The following is a 27,097-nucleotide window of genomic DNA, read 5'->3' as shown; positions in this document are numbered from 1 at the left end:
TTAGCCCAGTTGGATATAGTGTATATACTGTATTAAAGATATGCTATTTTATCAGGCCATTTATTTTTTATTTTGATATCCACAGTGTGTATGTATTGTAGACTCTGTGGCTTTGAGGGAATGCCCTCTTAAAAGAAGTATATTTGTAAATAAATTAAAACAACTGACAACATACAAACAGCAAATGTAATGTAATAATGAAAATGCTCATCATAAACAGAAAACCAAGTTACCTACTTAATAAGCCTTTCCATGCCATTCATAGCAAAGCCACTTCTATCTTTAAATCATTTCCCTATTAGAACGTTTTTCATTACAAAATGTGCTTGTGAAAACCCAGCAAAAGTCCTTCATAAAATCATCCTACAGAATATTCTGTAAAAATATAACAATATCTTCAATATCGGCTGAACAATGCCAAAATCTTAGGGTAATTAATGGTTGAAATTAATCTTTGATGGTTGTTATCTTATAATCAATTAGATTATGAGACTTTAGCCTGTGTTTTCACAGAGTCACAAATGCTGATCAATAGTGTTAATGCTAAATGTAGATAAAAACGTGATGGTTAATAATATAACACAAATCTGTTTAAAAGGTTGGAGACATATAGCAAACAGTAAACAGACTGACAGATACAAATACTTACAACAGTAAACAAGATGCAGCAAAAATGTGTCCATTTACCTCCTCTGTGTGTCTGCAATACTGTTGTTAGAATAAGTACGTGTTTGCTGCTCTTCATCCGGCACATCTTTGGCGACAGAGAAGCTAATTGAGGATGAATGCTTAAAGGGATCATATCAAAATAATATTGCCAGGCCAGTGTTACAGCTATAAAGGTTTTTGTGCTGTGGATATTTGTTAATGTGGATATTTGTTGTTTGTGATCATTCCTCTCACAGGGCACTGAAAGATGGACCAGCAAATCCAGTCTGTTGCAAGTGCTTATCTCTATACAAGGTTAGTTCAAACTAAATATTTTAGCCGTGCCATTATGGAGCTAACTCCATAAATAGAATAAATTATTAGGGCGGTTTTATTAAGGGTTTGGTTAGGGATGCAAATCGTTTCCGATACGGTACAGATGTTACTCAATCAGAATGCTTTTTTTCAGACTAGACAACCTAACAACTAACTTTAAAGACTTAAGCAACACTGTTCCAGATACAATTCCTTTTTTATTTTTTTCCTTTTTTCGCACATATATTTAACTTCTGAGGATGTTCGTTTAACAATTTGATTAAATTCTAAATGTTCTATTGGTTGTATTTTGTTCTAATGTTTGTTTGGTTGTAAGAAAAACTAAACAGGAATTGCTTCTGGACCATTCTAAATAGAGAAAAGGTTTTTTTAAATAAATACATAGTTGTCCCCAGTCTAGTCATTTTACTCATCTGTGTTAGGTCAAAATAAAAACTTGAATACATTTATAGACTAAAATAAAAACAAGACCGAAAATTAGCTGAAAAGCTGAAAAACTGAAACCAACATAGTACTGGAAGTAAACTAAATTAACCATCATTTCAAACCAGAAACCAATTTAAAAATTTTAACTATAATAACTTTGCATTCCAGCACTAATAATATTTTTTTCAGGTCTGATCCTGGTAAACGAGCCATACTATAATGAGGCCGGGTTTGACAGTGACCGAGGCCTTCAGGAGGGTTATGAGAACAGTCGCTGCTACAATGAGATGGCACTCATTAAGATGGTGCAGTCAATGACACAGCTTCTCCTGCATCCCGCGGATGTGTTTGAGCAGGAGATCCGGGAACACTTCGCCTGCAATGGCTGGCGGCTGGTCCATCGGCTGGAGTCCTGGCTGGAGTTGCATGGGGGTGTAAATGACCGCGTGTCACAATGTTGCGGTGGCAGCCTTCGTGCGGAGCCTCTGGAAGAGATCCCCTCAGCTTTGGCCCACAGCAGCCCAGACAAGGAGGAAGTGCGGAGCCAAGAGGATCTCGAAGACTCTGGGCTCAGTCCATCTACATTGGGGCTCAGTGGAGCTTCTGGTAAAGATGGGCAGCAAGAGCAAAACTCAGAGTGTGATAGTTCAGAGGTGGGAGGTATGAGATCTGAAACGGCAGAAGGTTCTGAAGGGCTTTTCGCATCTCAACAAAGCGGAAAACTGTGTCAGGAGTCACAGCCAGCTGTCAGACCAAAGAAACGAAGAAAGAGCTATCGCAGCTTCCTTCCAGAGCGTAGCGGCTATCCCGACATCGGATTTCCCACTCTTTCCACTTTCCAAAGGTTTCGTGAAAAGTATGCGTTCAGTCCTCCAGCAGTATCGAGCGACTATGACTGCTGCTGGCATTCCGGAACACCATGAAAACAAATAACTGCCCTCTAGCCCTCTTGTTAAGCCCCCGAGAGCTGCGCTTTATCCCCTTTAACCCTTGGCCAGCTACTTGGATTACGTCAGACTGACAGTGTTTACTAGCAGCCTCTGTTATTGCTTTGTAGCAAATTTCTAGTTTGCTTTTTTGCCTTTCATTTGCCTTTAGACAGAAGCATACATATTTGTTTGTATTGTATCACATTGAAATTTCAAATCTTCTTTCCCTGATGACAACCCTGCCGACACAGCACTCTCTCAGGGACGTATGGACAAAACCGACAGATGTGAGACATTACAGATGCTATGGCATGACTGAATCTTTTGGTATGTTGACGTCAAGATATGAGGGAATAAACTGCCAGAGGGAACTGATTAATTGTTTCTTGGGATACTTGGTCGTAGGTGCTGTCCTCCCTTCTGTGGGAGGGACAGAACCTGTTTTTGATTATTTTTTGCACAGTTGAAGTTGGTTCACTTGCAGAAATAAAGGAGTCTGCATGGGTTTGTCTAAGATTCCATAATATTTCAATTCAGATGTGATAATATATCACAGCGTGGTTCATCAGACAACCATATTTTCCAGCATGACTTGCTCTCTGTTCTATACTTCCTGATGTGCAGTACTTGATGCGTTTCATTGCTTTTCTTTTCTAATCAATGTTATCATTTCTTTTCAAGGTTGGTTTCGGACATTTAATTTGTAACTTCATAAGAGAAAAATTGGCCACTCATTTGTACTGTATACTATAGGCCCTTAAAATTCCTGTTGGCCTTTTGCACCTAAATAAAACTAAATTTGAGTGTCATGTTTACAATTCAAAACGATAGGCAACCAAATACACAAAACAACTCTTGACACTGGAAACTAACATCTGATTTATTTCTGACACTGCTTACTGCACATGAAACGATTGAAGTGAAAACCAAAACGTGCTTTTCTACAACTGTAAAAATATAGTTTCTCATTTATCCTGAGTCAGGTTTACATATTTAAAAATACGAAACTACATTCAGACCTTTTGGGCTATGCTAGCATGCAAGCTTCTATTTGAGACATTTCTCACTCCGTTCGCTGTCCAACATTGTTGCCTTAATATTGGTTTCAGGCTTCGCTATTGTACCCCATTGTACCCCTCGTGTCCTTTTGAGAGGCCTAGAGACCACATGCAAATCACTCGTCTGTCTGGCAAAAACATTTGTCAGTACATTATAAGGTGTACATTTTCTCATCCAGGATTTCACACTTTTAAATTAATGGATTGTTTGTAAATAACATCAATCTTCATTTTTGTGTGCGTGCATTTCACAGTAAGTGTGGTGCTGTTGTGCTTCAGAACGAACAATTCAAACCTCACAATTTTTTTTTACATCAGCATTAGGCCAGCTGTAATTAAACAAAGGCTACAGACAAGGTGTGTGTTATATGGATTTCCATTTGTGATGAAAAAGTACACATAGCTTATTAATATGAAGCCCTAGGGGTGTTTAACATGTAACAGATCTTATTAATATTCAGTTTTGCACAAAAGCAATTGCACATTACTACACCTTTTACACAGCTTCTACTGGGAGTTATTTTCATTATGCAGATGTGATCATATGGCCTTTTGCCTTTATCTTCTCATGTGCTTGGGCAAAAGCTGAGATGTAATATAGGCCTGCTAGTGATCATTTTCTCCATGTTAGCCTTGCAGTTTGATTTTCTGATAGGGCAAGAAAAGTAGAAGTATCTCTGGCTTGTGGCACTCTATCCTCCTTGGCAAGATATTCTTGTAGATGTTTTTTGTGCATAATACATGATATTAAGAGGTTTTTGAGTAACGTCATATAAACAATCCTTTTGCCTTTCCTTATTTATATTTAATTTAATTAAACGAACATTGCTCAATTCACATGGATTACTTCAGTTATTTGATCATTATCGTTGTCTCAGATTTATCTCCAAGTAGAAGTAACATTTACTTATACAATATACAATTCATACTGTAAGCTTTTCTTCTCTTTCTAAACAAGCTCCTTTATACCAGTTCTCTATATTCTGGTTTCTGTACAATTGTTTCTTGAAGCTATTTCTCATCAGATTCACAAAACTCGATTTAACTATGCTATTATGGATAGGGATATTAGCTGAAGCATGTACATTTCTTTAAGCCTTAGTGGCTCTTTGAGACTTGACTGTACAATGTAAACATTTTCACAGTTGCCTGTATTGGTAAAAGAAGAAATGGTTTATAGCCGGAATCCTCTGTACAGAAGTAATGGCTATATATTATAAAGTTTTTACACTACGCAAGTTCTAAATAAGTTCTAAGGTTTGTAATTGTTTTTTTTTTGCATCCTTTGTATTTTTGAATAATTTATTTTTGTTGCACTAATTGTAAAAATTCAAGCATTAAACTCTTTGCAAGCATAACACTGGCATTGTGAGCTATCCTTATTTGTGCTAAAATGTTAAGTTTACATTTCTTAGGACTTTATTACCCATTGAAACATACTCGTCCATTTTAAACCAATCCAAGACTGATACTTTCCTTTTTTTAAAAAAAAAATCAAATCCACAAATCTTCATATTGTTTTAAAAGTTGGAAATAAATCAGCCAACCATTCCTAAAACATTGAGTGTAAATGCGCCAATTCATCTATGACAAGCGTTGTTAGTAGTGTCAGAAGTGTGTGAAGAGTGTTCCAGAAATGTAGTGCAGCAGCGCTTAAAGGGGAAGGGGTGACTTTATTACACTGTTGAACGTGCTGGCTTCTCCTGCCTAACCTGGTCAACTTGAAAAGATGAGTTGGACGTATGAACTTGTATATTTGTGCTCGATACACTCTGCCAGGGTTCATATACGCTTTGGATTAAAGCGTCTGCTAAATGTCTAGTTTTCGTTATTGTTTTTTTAACAAACCTCCAAGAAAAGCACGACCACACGTCAACCAGCGAGAGGAAGAGCAACCCCATCAATGTGCATCGTTCAGTTTACAGAAGTTAAGATGTGATTGTCTTTTCACTGTTATACCAGTGGATGTAATGCTGCATTTGCACATCGTTTGAAACTGATAGAGGAAGCAGTCCCAGCACTAAAAGAGGCCTGACATGAACCGCACGCGGTTAGTGAAATTGAATCAAATATCTGTGTTTTGTTGGCAATCTTCGTGCACGTGCATAATGTATACAACACACACCTATAGTGAATCAACAGTTATACAAGGATAATGCGATGATGATGTGTAGTGTGTTCGGCCACTTCGGGCCTGCTGGAGCTCGACTGTTTTGGGTTATAATAGTAAGGCTGTATCTGTCTTTTATAAATGTAATCAAACTTAATATTTTTCAAAGATATGAAGTATGAAAAACTACACTATAGTTACCCAAGATTATTAGGAGATCACAAGAAACTGTGTGTTATCTCGGCTTTAAGTAGCCCTGATAAAAAGTCCCGGCTTTCTGCCCCTCTCTCCTCCCCTATAACTTTCTGTCTCTATTGTCCTCTCAAAAATAAAGGCAAAAAAGCCCCAAAATATAAACTTAAAATACTAAAAAAGTGTAGGTGTCATCTAATCCGGATTTATTCAAATATCAACATTCACTTGAGAAATTATTTAATTGTCATATGACCATTTACTCCCCGTGACCCGAGGTAGTTCGGATAAGCGGTAGAAAATGGAATGGAATGACCATTTATTTGTTCATAATTTCTCATGTAATGTTTCTGTTTTAATTTAACAATGCAGTAAATTGTCAATGCACATCACGCCCAATGAGTTTTGGGGGGAAAATTAGCCGTTTTAGTGCTGATGAATCTGCACTTTATTTTTTTTGTTGGAAAAAGTAGGCCATCTGGTTACTCTAAGATTACCAATTTCAACATACAGTACTGTGATTTCAGACATACTGTAATACTTTAAATTTTGAATACTATTTAGGACCGAGTATGCAAATTGGGGCACAGGGTGAGTGTGTCGGCAAGAAAAAACCTTTCACCGGCCACTTTATTAGGTACATCTTGCTAGTACTAGGTTGGACCCCCTTCTGCCTTCAGAACTGCCATAATTCTATATTGCATAGATTTCATTTCCCATGTTGGAAACATTCCTTAAAAAAATTGGTCCATATTGACATGATGGCATCACGCAGCACATCATGATGCATATTTCCCGTTTCGCCACATCCCAAAGGTGCCCTATTGGATTGAGATCTGGTGACTGTGGAGGCCATCGAAGAACATTTAACTCATTTTCTTGTTCAAAGAAAAAGTTTGAGATGATTTCAGCATTGTGCATAGTGTGTTATCCTGCTGGAAGGAGCCATCAGAAGATGAATAGACTGGTCATAAAGGGATGGATATGGTCCACAACAATACTTGTGTAGGCCGTGGCATTTGAATGATGCTCAATTGGTGCCAAAAGTGTCCCATGAAAAAAAAAAAAAACACAAATGACTCCAGTGGTCTGAACCATTGATACGAGGAAGGATAGATCCATGCTGTTATGTTGTTTATACCAAAGTCTGAAAAGCAGCTGAAATCGAGACTCATCAGACCAGGCAATGTTTTTCTAATCTTTTATGGTCCAATTTTGGTGAGCCTGTGCAAATTGTATCCACAGTTTCCTGTTCTTAGCTGACAGGCGTGGCACACGGCGTGGTCTTCTGCTGCTGTAGCACATCTGCATCAAGATTCGACAAGTTGTGTCTTCAGAGGTTATTTGAATTGAATACTGTTGCCTTTCTGTCATCTCAAACCAGTCTGTCCATTCTTCACTGACCACAGACAAGGTTCAAAGTTACTTAAATCCCCTTTTTTCCCTATTCTGATCCTCAGGTTGAAGTCGTCATGACCACGTCTAGATGCCTAAATGTATTGAGTTGCTGCCATGTGATCAGCTGGTTAGCAAGTTGTGTTGCCATTTTTAGAAATCTTTTAATGCAGTGCAACTATGTACAGAGATTTTGCACCGAGCTGAAGACTTTTGTTATATTGTATGAAACTAGTTTGAAGAAAGTTTGGAGCACGGACCATTGTCTATTAGATTAGTCAACACCAGCGACAACACCACATAAGCAATTCTTATTTTGCAGAACAGAAAAACACTATTTTAGACAGATGATTGAACACTGTAAATAATTGATGAACAAACTTTTGATAGACTTAAATTATTACTCTTTATTATCCTAATTTCTAAGAAAAACTGCCCTTGTAGTAGGTTTGATGATCTGGGGACAAGTGAAAAAACAGTGGATTCTGGTGGGCCAAGAAGCATTTATGAAGAATCTTTAATAGGATCATAATTTTATTTATTTATATCATGTCACAAAATCTCACCTGTGCTGTTTATGGAGCTCTGAAACCTCTATTTTCCATTTTACACTGAGTTGTAAGGCAAGGTCAGGGATCTGAGATTAGAATTAAGATCAAGTTTACCCATAAGACTCTTGCAGACTCTTTGGATCCTTTCACCCTTGATCAATAAGCACTTTGATTCCGAATTAGGTAAATGCTATTGCTACTGTATGAGGTTTTGAAAAAGATGGTGGACTTTATGAAAGTTGACCACATTGCATCCATCTTGGGAAGAAGAAAATAGAGAAATGCAAAAGTCATGAATCGTCTATTTCCAAATTGTTCGCACCAAGGTGTACGTGTGAGTGGTATCTCAAATTGCCATTTAAAGAGGAAAGTTCACCCCTATTTATTCGCCATTTATTCATTTACACACCCTTCTATCCTATTATACTTTCATTTATTTTTAAAACACCAATTGAGACATTTTAAAGATTTACATTCCTCTATTGAAAGTCTGTTTGTGTAAATATTGTATAAGAATTCTATTCAAATGTATGAGGTCTGCAATGGTGAGTGAGTAATGAAAGAATTTTCACCTTGAGATGAAATGTCCCTGAGATGTACTTGAAATCTTGGGTACAAAACCATGTGAAAAATTCTGCCATCTGGTGTTGCAGGATTATCTAAAAAAAGACATTTTTATTATTGGTCCCTACTACCAGACATCATTGATTACTGTGATTCACTGCCTCATTCTCAAGTTTTCACCAAAAAAATAAGTCATTTAATCACCCTGATGCAAACATGTAATAGTATTTTCTGTCTATCAACACAATGCTATGATAGCCTTTTATCATATAATAATTCCTTAAAAAATTAAATTTAGGGTGTTTTTATCATGTATGGCCTAAGAATGCAGTCAGTGGAAAAGCACACTACACACACACGTGCAAGAGAGGGAGAATTCTTCCTCTCCATAATACTAGGAGTGCGAGTATACCATCTCATTTTCAAAAGACCGATCCAACAAGCAAAAAGTGCCATTCCATTCTGTATACATTTTACCCATATCTTAAAATGTTTTAACACATGGCATAGTCCTTAAATCCGATCTACAATAACATATTTACTAATGTTAGTTAATTCAAATATTTTAACAGTTCTTTGTTAGATCATAGTGCTATGGTCACATCAATCATTTTGAATTAAAAAAATTATACATATAATGCTAAAATTAAGATACATGCTATAAAAAGGTAATTCTAAGGTCATACTCACAATGAAAGATAATTTAATTTTAATTATTTAATTTCATTCTTAAAACTGTGGATATTTTGCAAGAATTGCTATAAGCAGTGCTGATAATCCAGTCTTTGATCAGAATAAGAGACCAAACTGAAGTTTCAGATGACCTCTGCTCTACATTTCAATGACCTGCTCAGTAAGATCAATAAAGTCAACAACTAAAACCTATGTTTTTTTATTTTAGTATTTCAATAAAAATACAGTCTTCATGAAATGCTGCCCGACTCACAACACATGATGGAATTGCCATCTTCACTTCTCTCTGATAACTCCAACACCACCACACAAAAGAATAGTAGGCATTTCAGTATATACATACATACTAAGCCATCTGTTCAGGATCCTGTCTCTGCACTTCCACCAACCAACCTAACCTCCCTAGTACCTACAGCATAAACTCAACACCAGATGCCATATTTTGGCAGAAACCAGTGAACCTGTTCTAGCAAATGAGTTGCAGTTCACAAATATCATGTTTTAAAAAACGGTGCCCTAAAATACATTGTCATACAGTTAAAATGTTACAAAACAATGTTACTGTCCTAGGCGTGCCATATTTTATTTGCAAATTTTGTAGGTTTGCAAATTACATCGGTAAGCAGAAATAAATCGTTTTTTTATCACTGAAAAACTGCCAGCTGCCTGCTCATTAGAATCATAACCCTGTCTTGGGTAAAAACCGATACTCTCTGACCCAAAGGATATCCACTGCTTCAATTTCATCATAGGTAAATGATGATAAATCCATAGGTGCAGGTAAAGAATCTGAGTTTATCATTATGCCATGGATTAATAACCATCAATACTCTGAGGTAAATGCTATTGGCTGTTCTTATAGCCACCCTAAGGTCCTGTGTCAGTGAGAATAATGTCAAAACATGGAACAAAGCTACATATTCAAAGACACTTCTGTGGCCCTTTAAAAAATTATTCTGTTATTGATGAAACCCAAACAGGGTTTATAAAAAATAGAATATGCATAGCTTAAACATAAATGGGAAAATTACTTTTTGGTTTGATTATACTGGATAAGATGAGATATCCCTTTTTCCTTGTTGTGCTAAATTTATAATGTATAATTTTTGCATTTGTACAAAACTGTATGTTTCATGTTAGCCTACTTACATAATTAATCTAATTTATATGTTTCAGGCATATGTCGTGTATCAATATTTTAAGCAATTTGTTGCTTGTCCAGTCATTTGTCATATTTTTATATTTAGGAAAATAAACTTTGCCCCCTGTACCTTATATTCAGTTCACAGAAACGTCACATGAGGGCAGCAAAAATACAACCTGAAATAAATTCGGCAGCTCTCCCAAATGTGAAGGTTGTTTTAGTTTCCAGATGCATAGGGATTGTTAAAACTACTTCCGTTATCAGCAAGATTTATATACTAAGTGTGTAGGTTTTTAACAATGGCAATAAAATGTACGTCATGGTGATAAAGCACAAGGTAAGTATTTTTATTCAGTTGTCATTGAAAACAGGGCAGTTTCGCTGCTGGGGCTTTTGTAATAGCATTGTGTATTAATGAACTGTTTGCTATCGTCGAAGGTACTCTTCCGTTTAAATGGGGATAATTCTTGTTTCCATGGAGATCTTTTCGGTTTGTTTTGTGGTCATTGACAGTTTAAACGCTAATGACAAGCAGCATGGAAATGATGACAGATTCACACTCTTTGTTTCAGCATTATTGCCGCGCAGCCTGTAATAATAGTTATATCCGATATGTATATTTTCTATTATATGATTGGTCTATTAAAGCAGAATTGTTTTGATATGTTTTTCATTTGTACTGAACCTTATGGCGTGAATGCTAGTTATGCTAGCATTGAGATCACTCTATCTCGAACAAACATTAGATATTCGATTTTACGATGATCTTTAAAATACTGAAAAAGCTTTTCAACTATGTTGCATTTCTTAGAATAAGTAAATGCTTTTGCTAACATAAATTATATGTGATCAATATAATTTTCAGCCTTATAAATATTTAATATTAATGCCAACACACTCGTTCATGCTAATTCACTTTGCATTAACCTAGTGTTTAACGTTTCATACTTACATTGAACCGCATCACGTGAATAATTTTTCAAAAAGTCATGTTACCTAATGCATTAATTAATGTCAATAAATACTGTACTCTAATCATAGACCAAACAAGGCAGATTATTTCCATTTTGAATACATTTTTGATCTGAGGCCTATTTAAAAACAAATTTACCAGATATACCAGGGTTATTTAGTTCTGGTATTGACAAGTGATTCTGTTCCACAAGGCTATTTCAATATAGCTCATTTACTACCTGATCCAGGTAAATCTCACTCATACAGACAGCAAGGCAAATTACATTTTCCCATTCTGCGCTTTGAATGACATTCTGCGCTTTTATTGCATGGCATAATTTCTATTTTAAAGTGATACTTCACCCAAAAATGAAAATTCTGTCATAATTTCAGAAATCCAAATCTGTATAAATGTCGTCGTTCTAATTAAAACCGAGAAAGATATTTGGAATAATGGTTATAACCAGACAGATTTTGCATCCCATTTAGTCTTATAGTAGGAAAAAATACTTTTGTTCTTTTGAACACAAAAGAAGACATTTTGAAGAATGTAGGACATCAGACAGACTCCCACTGTAGGAAAATTATGCTCATCATTTTATTTTATAAACTGACTTGTGAGTGATGTGAGGCCAAGTATGGTGTTCCATACTCAAAATTTGTGCTCTGCATTTAACCTATCCAAGTGCGCACACACACTGTAGTGAGTAACACACATACCGCGAACACACACCCAGACGAGTGTATACAAATGAAGACATTTTGAAGAATTTTGTTCAACAAACAGTTCTGGGGCACTTTTGACTAACATTGTATTTTTACTTCAATTTTTTTAGCTAGGAACCGCTACTGGTAGTTTACTGATACTGATAGCTACTGATTAATTGCCGTACTTTTCGTTTGTCATTTATGCAAAGCTAGTTTTTCAAACTTCCCCTGCAACATTTGTCCGATTTGCATTAAATGTGAAAATCATGTATAAAGTTGTTCAGCATATATGAGCCAATTTGTTTTTGTTTTAGAATTTTATTTCGATTTTGACTCGACACGTCCGTCTCACACGCTTCCAAAGCATTCTCAACCGCAGATAAGCACAAATGGACAAGGTCCACACATCAAGTATGTAATCGAGTACCCCAATCTCTAAGAAATCTGGCCTAGACCATTTAAATATGAATAATTATATACCCATCTCTAATTTAACATTCCTCGCAAATAGAAGGTATTTGCCACTCGGCTAAGAAATGATCTAAGTGCACATGATGGCTTTCGCCCGTCGCACAGCACAGAAACAGCACTTTTTCGTGTAATGAATGATATTCTACTATTGACGGATTCTTGGTGTACTACCATTTTAATTTCACTAGACTTAATTTTAGCATTTGATTCGGTCTGTCATCACATTCTCATTTCTCGTATATCAGAACTTGGCATCAAGGGCACTGTTCTTTCTTAGTTCAAATCATATCTCAACGAGAGAAAATACTTTATTGCCATGCAAGGCTACAGAATAGGAAGGGGAATGAATAAAAGAATTATTGGCTTGTAAAAAAGGGAGTCGACTCAAATCACGCAAACGAGACGTGACTTCGTCCGAGTCTCTAACCGCCTCATATCTACGTCACTAGAAATAGTCCCTGCCTACGTTTTGCTGGGACTGCCGCTAGCTAGCTATGAACTCCGCTAATTTAAGTGTTCAATCTATTATCGTCTATCTACTATTGTCTTCGGATGTTTCTACCTCAGACTCGGGGTCAAACTGGTAAGGTTAAATCCCTGCCATCTCTATCTATACACTGTTTATAATATACAACCACCGGTAAACCGTAATCCAGTAATGATGGTAGGCATTCCATTTGAGACATGATGAAAGTATTTGACCAATCACAGCAGACTCCAGTAATGATGATAGGCATTCCCTTTGCGGCACATGCTGAACACGTTTGACCAATCACAACAGACTACACCATCTGACCAATCACATGACACTAGGCTAGCGGATAGGAAAGGATTAGACAGATGAATCGCGTAACGAATCATTTGAGAGTCAGTCAAGAATTAGGGTAAAAATAACTGCCTATTATTACGACAAAATAGTGTTTTTACACCTTTTTTTTAAAGAAACTTAACTTGGACACTCCATAAACCAAAGTAGGACCTTAAAAATCCAACGTTACTTACTCTTTAACCACTTTCTCTGAAAAATCTACTTTGCCTGCTACATTTACAGATTGCATCGCTGAAATCAAACACTGGATGTCGCTTAATTTCCTTTAATTTCCTTATTCCTTAATTAAAGAGTTGCAAAACTGAAATAATGCTGATTGGATCTGATGCATCACGTAACAAAAGAGGATTTATATTTTGACATTGATGAGACTCTTCTTAAACCTTCAACCTCTGTTCAAAATCTAGGTGTCCTGATTGACACATCTCTTTCACTCAGCCCTCATATTGCTGCAGTGGTTAAAAGTATTTTTTATAATCTGCACAATATTGCACATCTTCGCTCTTCTCTTAATCTGTCTGATACAGAAACCCTAGTGCATGCTCTAATTACATCAGGGGTAGATTATTGCAATGCTCTGTCTATAGGTCTGCAAGGGAAACATATTAAAAGGTTGCAGTATGTCCAGAATGCTGCAGCTAGGGTACTTACCTGGACCAGTAGCAGTGCTCACATTACTCAACGGCTACCTGTTTTCTCACGCATTCAATTTAAGATTCTCCTGTTGACATTTAAGGTTTTGAATGGTCTTGCACCTGGCTATATCAAAGATCTAAGTCACCCATGTATACCACGGTGTCTTATATCATCTGAATTGGGGCTTCTTAGCATTCCCAAGTTTAGACTATCCACTGCAGGTGGAAGGTGATTTACATTAACACTACATTTATGCATTTGGCACATTTAAGCTTTTATCCAAAGCGACTTACATTGCATTCTACTATAGATTTATACATGTGCAATCCCCTGGGATCGAACCCACAACCTTGCGTTGTTAACTCAATGCTCTTACCACTGAGCTACAGGAAAGCTTTTTTAGTGAAGTCTTTACCCATATTGCTCCGTGACTCTTCTTCTCTATGCATCTTCAAACACAATTGAAAAGATACTTGTTTGAAATGTATTATCAGTTTTCTTTTCCTGCATATTTGTATGTTTGTTTGAAAATATAGTTTTGCTTGAAAGTGCTCATTGTACATTTACGCATTTGGCAGAGGCTTTTATCCAAAGCGACTTACATTGCATTCTCCTATACATTTATACATGTGCAATCCCCTGGGATCGAACCCACAACCTTGTTAACGCAATGCTCTTACCATTGAGCTACAGGAAAGCTTTAGATTGTAATGGGACCTGAGTTTGTGGAAAGGCGCTATATAAAAATAATCTTCTTCTGCCTCATCCCATTGACTAATTGTCTTAACATGTCTGTTGTTTGCGCATGCGTACTGTCCGCGCTGTCTCAAAATTTGGGCTGCATGCGGACGGGATGTGCAGATGACTCCAGATTGTCCTAATGACGAAAATTACATCATGCGAGCAGCGTGCGGACGGCGGTGTATACTTTTTTTGGTGGGGGGGTCGAAATCCCGGCTCAACGTTATGATGTCTGTCATTGTGATGACATCACATTGTGATGAACTTGCTTCAACGCTAATAATTGCAGCTTGAAGCTTTATAATTAATTCATTAATGACAGTAATTAACTGCACTAATGTCTGCCTTTTTTCAGATATTTACCATCATAGAGAAGTGCTGGTATTTGCTCAACAGTTGTGCAATAACATGTCGTCCACTGAGGCTGTCAGGGAGTTCCAAGCTAAAGAGCACAACTTCAAAAACAGGCTGAGGAATCGATTGGCAAAAGCTCTGTCAGAAGATCTGCACTGGTAATTATGTACTTGCATGAAACACATGAAACATCTTTGTAATTCTGACCTTGAGGCTGGAGTTTTCATTGTGATTGCTGTATACCAGGGGTTCTCAAAGCTCAAAGTTCTCAAACATTCAAAGGTCCGAATCTGAATTCTTGTCAACGTCAAAGGTCCGGTACAATTGTAATTACAAAACTTTTAATAAACATTAAAAAACAAATCAACTCCATGTGAAGAGTTTATTTGGAAAAACAGATAGCTTAGTTTAAATCTTTTTTAAATCATGTTTTTATTGTGTTAGTAGGCAGTATTTTACATTATAACTTAATCAAACTAACCCAACTGCAGTTTCATTGATATTAATTTGAATGCATAATAAAAACATTGTTTTTGAACATCTTGTGTACAAGTTATTTTTTGCAAATCAACTCTTCATATGCAAATCATCATATTCATGGCGTCATCTAGTCGTACTTGCGTTTACTGTCTTAACTGTAACACAGTGCTGCATTTTTATACAACAAAAAGCCGCTCTCATTTACATATTTTATGTTTATGAAATAGTACTTCAATGTAACTTTTAGTGAATCATGTAGCACAAATGTCCGTCTGGGCAACAAACTTACACTTGCACATATTTACAGACAAACTACATCCATTTTCATATGCCCAGGCAGTCTGAAACAAACAGTGACAGAGTTTGGAAAAACTGTTTTGTTTTGTGGGTTGAATGTCCTTCTATTTTCTGCCGGTCGCCGCACAGATAGACCAAGAGAAAGACGAACTGCATCAGCAAAGTAAAACCACACGCATGTGGGGCAGAACCAGGCAACATTTTATCTTCGAGATTTACCTGAAGAAGTCGGTAAACACTACTACAGACACCCGGCACGCATAAGCTGTACGCAAACATTCTCAGCCAACTGAAAACAATTCAAAGGCGACACGTCTAACAGTGATTAGAGCTTTTTTTGTGAGTGGTCCCCCACTGATTCGTGCAAGTGGTGCGCCTGTGTGTGTGTTTTTGTTTGTAACTTGGCAGATCCAGAACGAAATCCCTCCCGGTCCGGATTAGTCCAGACTTTGGGAAGGGCTGCTTTATACAGTATAATGCATCCTTATGCAGGGTACACACAAGTTTGCAATTGTGTTGTTGTCAGTTTAGATAGTTTATACATTTATCTTTGTCTAGAACTAGTCTTAATCCCTGTCTGGGAAACATAATTCTTAATGTTGGAGTTTGCAGTGGTGCAGTGTTGACAAGTATAGGGTTATCTAGACCAGTGGTTCTCAAACTTTTTCATTGTAAGCCCCCCTTTGTTTAGTGTACAACATTTGTGGGGCCCCCCAAATAAAAATGTATAATCTTAAACTTAGAATTGTATCTCTTTCCCCGACAGCCTTTTAAAAAAAGTTTCCAGCCAGCGGCAGCATTTTAAATTTCACTAAATTTTGAGGGGTCACAGTCAATTTTCTGTAATGAATTTATGGACAAACAATATATCAAATGAAAGAACCTGCTTTTAAACAAAATAATTCTTCTATCTTCATGTGTTCTTTTTTTTAATCACCCCTTAGATGGATCACTTTGATTAAACAGCCGAGATAATAAAAAAAATTTGGTCGAAGACTCCACTCAGATTACACACGGAACAATCATTAAAAACAGATAAAATATATAGGTTCTAGGTTCAGAGCTTCTGTACTGTTTCCAAAGGTGTGTAACAGCGCCACCTGCTGTATTACAGTACAAACACTGATTGCCGTAATAACTTGTCTTTGGGAGGGAGCGTTTTTTTTTAAATGATGAAATAACTTGTCACTGCCGGGAAAAGAGTTAATAAACCAAAAACTTATTCAGTTATACAATCCTGGAACATCCATACTTTTGGTTGATGGTCTTACTTTTCTGATATTTGATTGCATGAACTCAAATTTTCTATATTTCATAAAATGCCACAACATCTGTTGCCCGTGGATCCAATTTAGGCCCCCCCAGTGGACCATGGCCCCAATTTGAGAACTGATCTAGACTGCATACTAAAACCATAAATGATAAAAAATATTTATTCTCTTTCATCTGCAGTCAATGTAATATAAGGTTATGTTAGAGATGAGCTAGATAGCAGATAGGCTCTTATGTCACCTAAATCTGATGTTAAATATAAAGAATTTTCTCTCATTTAGATACCCTAACCTGACCCAAAACCATTTAACTAATTTCAAATTCGCAATTAGGCACAAGGACTTAAAAAAAAAAGAAGAAAGGCCTGTTCTGTCAGGACCAATGGCGTCAAATACTTATATGATGGCAATATTTAAGGTTAATTTAAACATTTAAATGTTCTGTGCAAACTCTGCAACATGGACAAAGTGGGAGTGCAGAAATACACCAGGGGAACCAGAACAGTTCATGATGCATAACAGGATTAAATCAAAATGACATAGCCGATGCAGACAGCTAGTAGCTCGGATGATGCACTTTTTCTGTGGACACTTCACCCACCCAACGGTCGAAGTTTCGCACAGGTAGCGGAATTGAGGCGGGGGCGATGAAATGCTGCTCGGGCAAAACTCTCCTATAGAGTGATAACGCTTCAATCTGACGATGACTAAAGGAATGATGGGCAAAACAGATGAAAACTACATTAAATGTTCAGTGTACAAATCACAGATATACTTCCAGATAGATTAAAACCATTTAGTATTCCTTTTGGGACGATACTGCCCTTCTAAAATTCATACACTACATGGTTGAGTACATAGTTTAAGTGCATAGTGTATAATATGTCATTTGGGACACAACTTATGACTATTGGTTAACATAGATAAGCTGCACCTGATTTTGCTAGAACTGACACTATTTGAAATGTTGAACTTTTTAAGAATTATTTTTTAATTTCAAAATTTTTAAAGAGACATTTAAAGTATAAGACATCAAGAATCAATAAATGCGCTGTAATGTATGGGTATTGTAAGAAAAATGAGTGCGAGGATCTCAATGAAGAACTTTCTTGTAATTGCAATATCAAAATACACGATTGAATGGAGAAAGTATCAGCGTTGACACTTTATAATGTTCCTCCAAACAAGCTTTCCTACCTGTAATGTAAATGAAGTGAAAGAAATGTAAATTGAGGTTCAGAAGAGAAGTGATGAATTTCTGTTTCATTCTCTCTAGTTAAAGTATCGTATTCCATTATTTTTTCCATTGAAAGAGCGTCTTTTTGAGTCTGATGTTGTTTTATTATTATTTTGATGGAGCTTTTATTATATTTTGCTGTAACAGGTTGCTGCAAGATGAGCAGGAGACTGATGTCACTCTGTGTTTGGGCTCTGCTGTTCGGGTGAAAGCTCACAGGGCGGTGCTGCTGGCCCGAGCTCCTCAACTCCTGCAGGGAGCTGAGTCATCTGCACCTGTCATCCACCTGCAGAACATTGAGCCTACTGCCCTAAAGGAAATTTTGCAGTAAATATCCTGCTTTCTACTTTCTATCTCTTCTCTGATATTTTTTAATTTGAGTTATCACTGTTAGTCATTATTTGGTAAGTAAGGAGTAACACATAACTACTGGCTTTACAGGAAAGCTTATACAGATGGCAAGTGCCTTGGGAATGAGAAATGCAGCATGTTAACTACACACAATGGCCACTCATCTGTTGAAAATGGCAATGCTATATGCCGTCATGAGGTAGACGCTCAGCACAGTTCAGAAGCAGGTAAGGAGACAATATTTATGACATATCGATTAGAAAGAACTAAACTGTACATTTATTGAAATAAAAAGCAAGATGTGTAAAACAGTACCTTATTTCTGTCTCTTGGGCAGATTCAAAGCATTTAGAACCAGCTTCTGGGCTGGGGGAAGACCTTTTGGCTCTTTATAGGAGAGGTGACGTGTCTGACATCAGTATCCAGGTGGCAGATAGAGTTTTTTCAACACACAGGTAAAATCATGTTTTAGATTTCTTAAGTTAGGCATAATTTTTTCACCTATTTGTTAGCAGCTAATTAAGTTAAACATAAGCATTAAACTACAGTCATATAATAAACCACACAGAAGATATTGATGTAAGTGGGAAATATGTACTGATGCAACTAGAGCTGAAGACTGTTTTTACAATCTACATTGTTTGGCTCACAGGCGTCCTGACACCGGAATAAGCGAGTAGCTCATTATTATTTAAAAGAAACATGGACCAGATTACATCGCTGTTAACAGAGGGGTTTTTGATTAGGTTAAAAAGGATGCTATTTACATGACCACTGAGGAATTTTAACCAAAGTATGTAAGAGACATTTCATGATGACCCCGATAAAATTTATTACAACCATGATGTTATTTTATGCAATATTCTTGACTTTCAATGGTCAAACTAGTTCTGCAGATGCAGCAACCGTCTTGTGCTCTTTATTTAGGTTGTTACAATCATACATGTACATTGTTTTGGAAGGACAACAAATGAAAAACATTTTTACACATTATTTGAATGAAAATGCGATATTAGAAAATAGTAATAAGATACCAAAAACCGAAATTAGTAGTAATCAATCAGACAAATCTTTTATTTATTTATTTTGAGTCAGAGTCAATTTAACGAGACCTCAAGCATTATTTTTAAGTAGTAGTAGACGTGTGTGGACATGAACTGCTTGTACATTGTAAGCTCATGCACAGGCAGGAGCACTTGCCTGTCCTACAGAACCTCATGCCATCTCTGCATCGCTCTTCCAGCCCAATGCTTTCTTTTAGTGCTCATGAGTCAACCCAGATTCACTCTGCTTTTAGAACAAGCTTTGTCTGCTTTACATTTTTGTTGTGGGTTAATTTTCCTTTTTTTAAGCATCCAAAATTTATGCTTATTCATGCAGTCCCAATATTAGTATGAATTAAAGCGCTGATTTGCGGTTTTCAGGCATCCAAATTTTTTTTAGCACCTGTTTATTGCTGCAGATGTTAGAGCAGTTGCCATGACCTGTTACTATAGCAACAGGCTCTTCCTCACCATCAGCCATGAGCAGGGCCTCTGTGGGTTTGGGTTGTTCAAATAGAGAAAGACGTCTGCAGTCCTGATCAGTATGTCAGGCTTGAGGTGACTGCTGCAAATCTGTCAGTTACACTGTAGGATACACACACTATGACAGGACAGTTAATCTCTCATTTTCTGTTTACTTTCATCTGCCCCCCAGAGATGAGACACATCTCCTTCCCGCAAATCTCAAATACATGCACACATTATATGAAATGAAATGCTACAGACTCCGAAGATGTTATTCCAGGTGCATGCAGAACTGTCCAACACTGTAAGCATTTATTTTTAGCCTTAGCCGTCACTGACGAGAAAGCAAGATATCACATATTTTTAAAGACTATTTCTATTCTATTAAGTCTATAATGAATGTTTCATGGAGAGTGAGATTGAGTATTGGGAGGGAAGATAGTCTAACCCGTTGATGTAATTAACACCATTTAAATTAATTCGACATGCAAGCTAAATATAATTTGGTTGTCCTTTTGCATTTTTTATCTTTTGTCATCAAAAGCCTAATGTACTTGAGGATTTATCTGTGTACTTCGGAATTATTCCGAGGTACTAGACAATGTTGGAAAATGTATAGTAGTTTGTCTTCGTTTTTTGTAAAACTTCTTCTTAAATGCAGACGGTTATTTCCCCAGGGCCTGCTTTAAATTCATAAAACCCATGAGCCTGGGTGATGTGATATTGTATGAAGTGTGTGTGTGTGTGTGTGTGTATGTTTGTGTGAGTGATTGGGAAAGTTGACATTGTGTGTGTGTTTCTCCTTCAGGGCCATTCTGTGTGCACGCTCACAGTATTTCCGAGCGATGTTGTGTGGTAGTTGGATGGAGAGCTTGCGTCAGTGTATCACTCTGCAGGGGTAGGTTATATGTTGTAGGACAACAACCAAAACTGGAAAAATCACTGCAACTCATGCCAGGCAATGCAAACTATGATGAGTCTATATAAAGCCAATAGAAATAATTAAACAATACGGATGTGTGAAATTGTCCACACCCAACTTGCTGTTTTAAAGGTAGTACAGATATGTAAAATCTGCTTTCTGATCTTATAAGGCATCTAATCTAAATGTGACGTGAAGGAAAATGTGTGATTCTGAGTTTTTTTTTCAAACATTGGTCAGCCTGGGTCCAGAAGAGATGGAGATTTTGCTCTACTTCATGTATGGTGCCATTCTAGATCTTCCTCCAGGAACCAATGTCAGGTAACACAGAACACCTTCTGTAGTCACTTTTTGTTTCACAATGTGAATAACTGTTGACTTGTCAAATATTCAGCAGATGTTGTGTGTGTGTGTGCATTCTACTCAGTCAGGTTGTTTTAGCAGCAGATATGTTGGGCCTAGAGGGACTTAAAGATGTGGCTGAGATGGTCCTGACTCGCGACTACTGTAAATTTTTCCCAAAGGTAAGGTTTTCGAAGATATTCAGCCTGTGTGTACTGTACTGTCAACAACTGACCCATTAGTACAGTCTTCAACTTCTGTACTAAAAAAAAAGCTTCGATTACTGTGGTAGGGTAACTGAGACCAGTTTTACTTTTTTGTTCTTTTGTTGCACAAATAGCTTCTATTGTATTCCCCTACTTTGTACGTCGCTTTGGATAAAAGCGTCTGCTTAATGACTAAATGTAAATGTATCTGCGGGTGCATTTTATTTATTTTAAAGAGTTTTTTATTATATATTTTCCTTGTGTATTACAAGTCTATTTTAGAAATTAGAAATTACATTATTCAAATAATACATTTGTAATTGTTTGTGAACATGTACTTTTAATATAATTTTGAGACCGTAGACCCTTTGAACTATCACCCGTTCCGTATACGGGACACCTAAGTTTGCGTCAATATTGTGCATGTAATTTCTAATCGAATCATGACAAACTATATATCATAGGAAAGGTCTAAGACTCTAGAATACAGATTTCTTAAAATAATTTATGTAGGGAGAGTAATTGATTCTTTTTTATAAAGAGTGTTCTTAGATTTTTTTGTTATCCTTTTGCTACCAGTATTTTTTAATCAAAGAAAAACAAACTTTTTTATTTATTTTTTACAATACTGTAAAATACAATACAGTAACAACATTTTTTTGTGTGTGTCTGATTTTTTTTTTAGCAACAATCAGCTATTTTTCTTTTTTCAGACCAACCGTAAGTCTGTATTCCAAAGAATTCATGAGTTACCGCCATTTTTGTTCCAACATGCGTTTTCATGTGTAGGCTCAAAAAGGGCTCTGACAGTTAACAGGAACAACATTACTAGTGAATAATCGTAAAACAGTAATTCACCCAAATGTGAAGATTCTCTCATATTGTACTGACCCTCATTCCATCCTAGATGTAGGCCTTTATGACTTCCTTTCTTGAGCAAATACGGAAATACATATTATATTAAAAGGAATATTTAGGAATCATTCAAAATCGTAAAGAAATAAGCTGGCATCAGCAAAAATGTTCTGGTTTGTTGAGTGTGATCAGCTATGAGTGGCCAGCATGTTGATAAATGAATAAAAAACTCTAGCAGGAGAGGAAACGGATCAAATCCTTTTAAAAATTAAGAGTTTTCTTGTTTTTTGCTATATTTGTTGAAAAACTATGATAATACAAATAGTAATCAATGTGCAAAAAGCATGATTACAACACTGTTTACTATTTTAAAACCTGATGAGGGAGCCAGTTTTGACAACCACTATATATTCCCTATATAAAGAGAAATCACTAATTTGACAGCCTACCATATATGTGGCCTATGTTCAGTTAAAGAGACCCTTCACCAAAAAAAGATAAAATTCTGTCATAATTTACTCACCACAACCTTAGGACCTCCGTCCATTTTCGGAACACAAATGAAAATAGTTGTAATGAGGTCCTGGAGCTTTCTGACTCCCGCAGACAGTATCGTTACCGACATTCAAAGCGCGGAAAGTTTGTAAAGACATTTTTTAAGCAGTCCATGTGACTCCAGGGTTCAATGTTACTTTTATGAAGCGATACATATACTTTGTACTTTAAGAGCGCAATAAAACAAAATTATTATTATGTTTATGTGGCCGGCAGACGACCGTGAGGAAGCTGTCGGCATTTTACTTTCGTTTTGTGGTTTGTTTATTTGATTAAAAAGTTGCTTAAATGTTAGCCGTTTCCTGCTCCTTCTTCCCATTCTGAGTTCATAGTTAGGTAAAAAAACTGTTATACCCCAGAAATAACGGTAAATGTTAACTTTCGAGGATAGTCGTTTAACATATCCTTCAGTGAACGCGGCAAGATTATTAAAGCAATCTTCCGTGAAATGACTCGTTCACAGTAATACCCTGGGGTTATACTCCTTTGGTGTCGTTTGAAAATGTGCCATCCCTGTAACCATTGTTTCCTGAAAAGTTTTTCTTGGTTGTTTAAGAAAGACTGACTTAGTTTCACAACGTAGAACACAGGTTCTAGACATGATGCACACGCATCACGAACGAGCGACAGTGTTTGGGGCAGGAGAGTGAAGTTTTCAAGTCAGTCCCAGCAAAACGTAGGCGGGGTCTATTTCTAGTGACGTAGATAAGGGGCGGCTAGACACTTTGACTAGATCACGTCTTGTTTGCATGATTCAGAGTCGACTCCCTTTTTTACAAGTCAATAACTTTGTTATTCATTCACCTTCGCACTTACAACTTGGCAGACTGTTTAGTTTCAAACACAGCAACATAAAAGACTGCATGAAATGTAATTTTCATGATCTAAAGTTACTTACTCTTTAATATTACTTCTAATGCTTGACGAAACAAATCATTTTATAATAATTATAGACAAAATGTTAAACGTTAAAGGTCTGATGAACTGGGCTAGTTTATTGTTTTATACTGTTATATGAAGTCTACTTATGATGTCTGCATGGTTTTTACATCCGAAAACATCAAAATCAATAAGTAATATAGGCTATTTTTTACACTGGTTTTGAGGCCAGCTCTACAAACGCTCAGTTTTAATGGCCGTGCATGGATTAAAGTTCTCCGTCGCTACGACGGATTTCCGTCAATTGCAGAGAGTCTACGATGGATTTCCGTCGCCTGTCCTTAAAGTCTTTCATTCACTTTTCATAATGTTGTGAACCATTTGAAGCGTACGATTACACTGGTATGATTAGAACATTCAGCACTTTGTCTGGCACTGAGCCAAACACACTCAATCCTGCCACATATTACAACTATGCAGTGCTTTCAACCTCATTATGTTTATTTTAGGCTTCAGACATATACAGGTGCCTATTAGCACAAAATAAGCAAAGAAGAGTTTGTAAAATACACACACTGATGTCTATAGAAGTGGCAATAAAAATCTCCTAAAATATAATTTGACGGATGTGTTCTATTCACCTCAGATACTCAGTATCCGAAATGTAAGCAATTGTTAAGATCACTCTATTCTTCTACCAGTTCACTAGGCACTTACTGTTGTGTAGTTTGAGAGAAGAGGATGAATTCACATGATGTAAATCCGACAGATCTCAGACCATGGCAGAAAGAAACATGACGGCGCCCACTTAAAGCGATCATTATAAAAGTGTTTAAATAACAAAACACATTCACATGCACATATTTGACAATCGGTACATCAGATATTTCATGACATAGTTAACAGTTTGTGAAAATTTCGAGTAAAAAATAAAAATTATGTGTTTTTCAGTAGTGTTTTCTGACTGTAGCGTGTTAATCTTGGTTTTGTAGAAGTGCATGTCAGGCTGCTGCTGAGGTAGATGTATTTCACAGCCAAAAGGCAGAAAAAATGAATTGCAATCTAGAGACTTTTGCAAAAGAATTTTACACAAGAAGCACTTTTCTCTTTTTTTTCCTGTTAATTAAGAGTTTCAGAAAACATTGTTTGGTTGGTTGATTGGATGAATAAAAACATGCACTGACAAGTTATGTATATGGTTGATTTTTTTGTCAATTTTTTTAAATCGATAAAAAATTGCTTTTAAAATACGCAAACTGGCAATATTAAAGCGGTTTAAAACATCTCCCCTTAAAACGCTATTGGTCTCGACGTGTCGGTTAAAGGAATATTAGCCTGAAAAATAATTTCAATCACAAGATTTTTTTTCACTTTAATCCATAGGCGTGCCGCATTGAAGACACTTGGAAGTAAATGTTCACCGCTTTGATAGGATAGCAGTTTGCATAGTTGGAGGTTTCTGTGAATTTGGTTTGACACGTTACGTTAGCATTAGCATTAGCACAATTCACAGTTTTCGCACGGCATTCATATTATCTGGAGACCTCCTGTGATTTATAAATTACCTCCCAACATAAGTATTTCATGTGACGCAATCGCACGGGATGATTTTACTCAAATTTACAGACTTATATCCCGGATGTGATGGCAAGGCTTTGCGTATAGTTTTTATAGCCTATACTTGTATTGCGTTTAATTATATATGACCGTACCTGTCAGCATTTGAGACCAGTGATCTCGAACCCCACAAAAGATCATCAAATCTTACGTGAGTTTCCATGATACATAAACAAACAGGAGACTCCCGGTAATTTATGGATATCACCCAGCATCCGAAATAATACCAAAACACTTCAAAACATCCTCCATTGTTCGCAAACGGTGGATAAAACCTTGAAAAATGATATATGAGCCCACCACATCATTAAGATCAAAGTCAACCTCTGCAATTAATACAAATGACTAGAGGTTCCCAGGTAATACTAATCTCATGCGAATAGTGCTCAGGGCACATCAATTGACCTCTAACAAAGCATAGTGACGCATAGTACAAATTGTTTTACACGCATAAGATTGCTGCGCCATTTATATCGGATCAGCACTGCTTTTTAATTTTAAACTCTCCACAAATCCTGTGTCGATCTCTGCCTTGTTGACGAAGGATTCCTCTGAGAAATTAAACGAACAAATGTTCCATGTTTTTCCCACATGAGCTGGAACGTCTTTAAAGATATCTAAATATTGAATAATTTATTTTTAAAGGCAAGTTTGTTTGTTGCCTGCTCGCTCTATCTGGTTCCACACAACTTGTTACTTCAGTAATCTCATGCGCGAACCAGTGGGCGATTGAATACGATTCCCTCTTATATAACGAAAGCTCAGGTTAAAATTGTGATTTTAATTCATGCCTTCTTTAGGAAGATTGTGCTTCCATTGATCTGACAATCTGTGCCCCCTCTTTCAAAGTCAGTACTAATTCTTGTAATTAGCTTATCATTATCCCAGCATTCTTGTACGTGCTATTCTTTTATATATTTTGTTAATAAATTAAATTTAATCACGATAAGGGAATTCTTTAGCTGGTGCCTCAAGGTAAAAGGAGCGAGGTCAGCTGACACATATAAACAAACGTTGGATGACATGTGAAAGTCACTACATCTTTGCTGTCTTATGTTCCCTTTATGTGCATACTACAGCACTGTTTTCGCTATATTTATTTTGCCACATTCATTTCGCCATGGCGGGCCACCACACCAAAAATCCTCCCTACCATAACTACAGTGACCAGTGTACAATTTCCCATTCATTCATAATTTTGTAAATTAAGGTTTGCAACTCTTTCACTAGATTTAGCGACTTTTCCGAAACCTTTAGCAGATTTTGTTCAGAAGACCCATATAAAGACAAACCTAGCGTCTTTTTGGATAAACCATTCATTCAGTGGGTAAATGTCATCAGTATTGCCCCGCTTGCGCGAGGTCTCACCTTCCGGGTGCAGGATAAGCATGTGAGTGAGCGGCAGACAGTAGAGAGAAGGCAGAGATGCTAAATGGCCCAAAAAATGTAACGGCTAATGCTAATGCCCTGGCTTCTGCTCTTTAAGGTGTGAGTGGTGATTTTAACACACAATGTGTCTTGGTTATAAAACAGAACTGACAACAGAAACAGAGAATATGTAAATGACAACTGCTTTATTGGACAATAAGCTGTATTCAATGTACAGAGAGTAAAATCAAAATGGGTCTGATGCAACTTTTGCTGCCTTCACGCACTTTCGGAATTTCGATAATTCCCACTTCAACCTGAAAATAATTCATGGAACAGTGCTCTTTTAAGGTTAAGATACTTGTAATGTTTTAATGCTACTGAATCATTATATACATTAACGTTACTAATACTATAATGTTACTAATACTTTTAATGTTAGCAAGTCCAGACGTTACTTTCAGGTATGT

General features: G+C 36.7%; 2 protein-coding genes across 4 annotated transcripts in view; both read left to right on the top strand.

The window, feature by feature from the left end:
* ube2o (ubiquitin-conjugating enzyme E2O) overlaps window positions 1–4,755 on the top strand; it is a 34,523-nt gene extending 29,768 nt beyond the window's left edge. The window contains 3 exon segments of the mRNA XM_056750701.1: window positions 906–963; window positions 1,600–2,228; window positions 2,230–4,755. Coding sequence (XP_056606679.1) covers window positions 906–963; window positions 1,600–2,228; window positions 2,230–2,343 — 801 coding nt within the window. The 3' untranslated portion in view covers window positions 2,344–4,755.
* Window positions 4,756–10,225: 5,470 nt separating this feature from the next.
* btbd8 (BTB domain containing 8) overlaps window positions 10,226–27,097 on the top strand; it is a 37,512-nt gene continuing 20,640 nt past the window's right edge. For 2 of the 3 annotated variants that reach the window (XM_056750683.1, XM_056750682.1), the window contains exons 1-8: window positions 10,226–10,383; window positions 14,741–14,897; window positions 18,172–18,351; window positions 18,466–18,602; window positions 18,713–18,830; window positions 20,692–20,781; window positions 21,046–21,126; window positions 21,233–21,329. In XM_056750683.1, coding sequence (XP_056606661.1) covers window positions 14,794–14,897; window positions 18,172–18,351; window positions 18,466–18,602; window positions 18,713–18,830; window positions 20,692–20,781; window positions 21,046–21,126; window positions 21,233–21,329 — 807 coding nt within the window. In that variant the 5' untranslated portion in view covers window positions 10,226–10,383; window positions 14,741–14,793. The remainder of the gene's footprint in view (window positions 10,384–14,740; window positions 14,898–18,171; window positions 18,352–18,465; window positions 18,603–18,712; window positions 18,831–20,691; window positions 20,782–21,045; window positions 21,127–21,232; window positions 21,330–27,097) is intronic. The other variant, XM_056750684.1, reaches the window with a different exon arrangement.

The sequence above is a fragment of the Triplophysa dalaica genome, chromosome 6 (genome assembly GCF_015846415.1).
Source record: "Triplophysa dalaica isolate WHDGS20190420 chromosome 6, ASM1584641v1, whole genome shotgun sequence".
Classification (NCBI taxonomy): domain Eukaryota; kingdom Metazoa; phylum Chordata; class Actinopteri; order Cypriniformes; family Nemacheilidae; genus Triplophysa; species Triplophysa dalaica.
The sequence above is the reverse complement of the archived record's forward strand: the minus strand, read 5'-3'. Positions and strand labels throughout refer to the sequence as shown.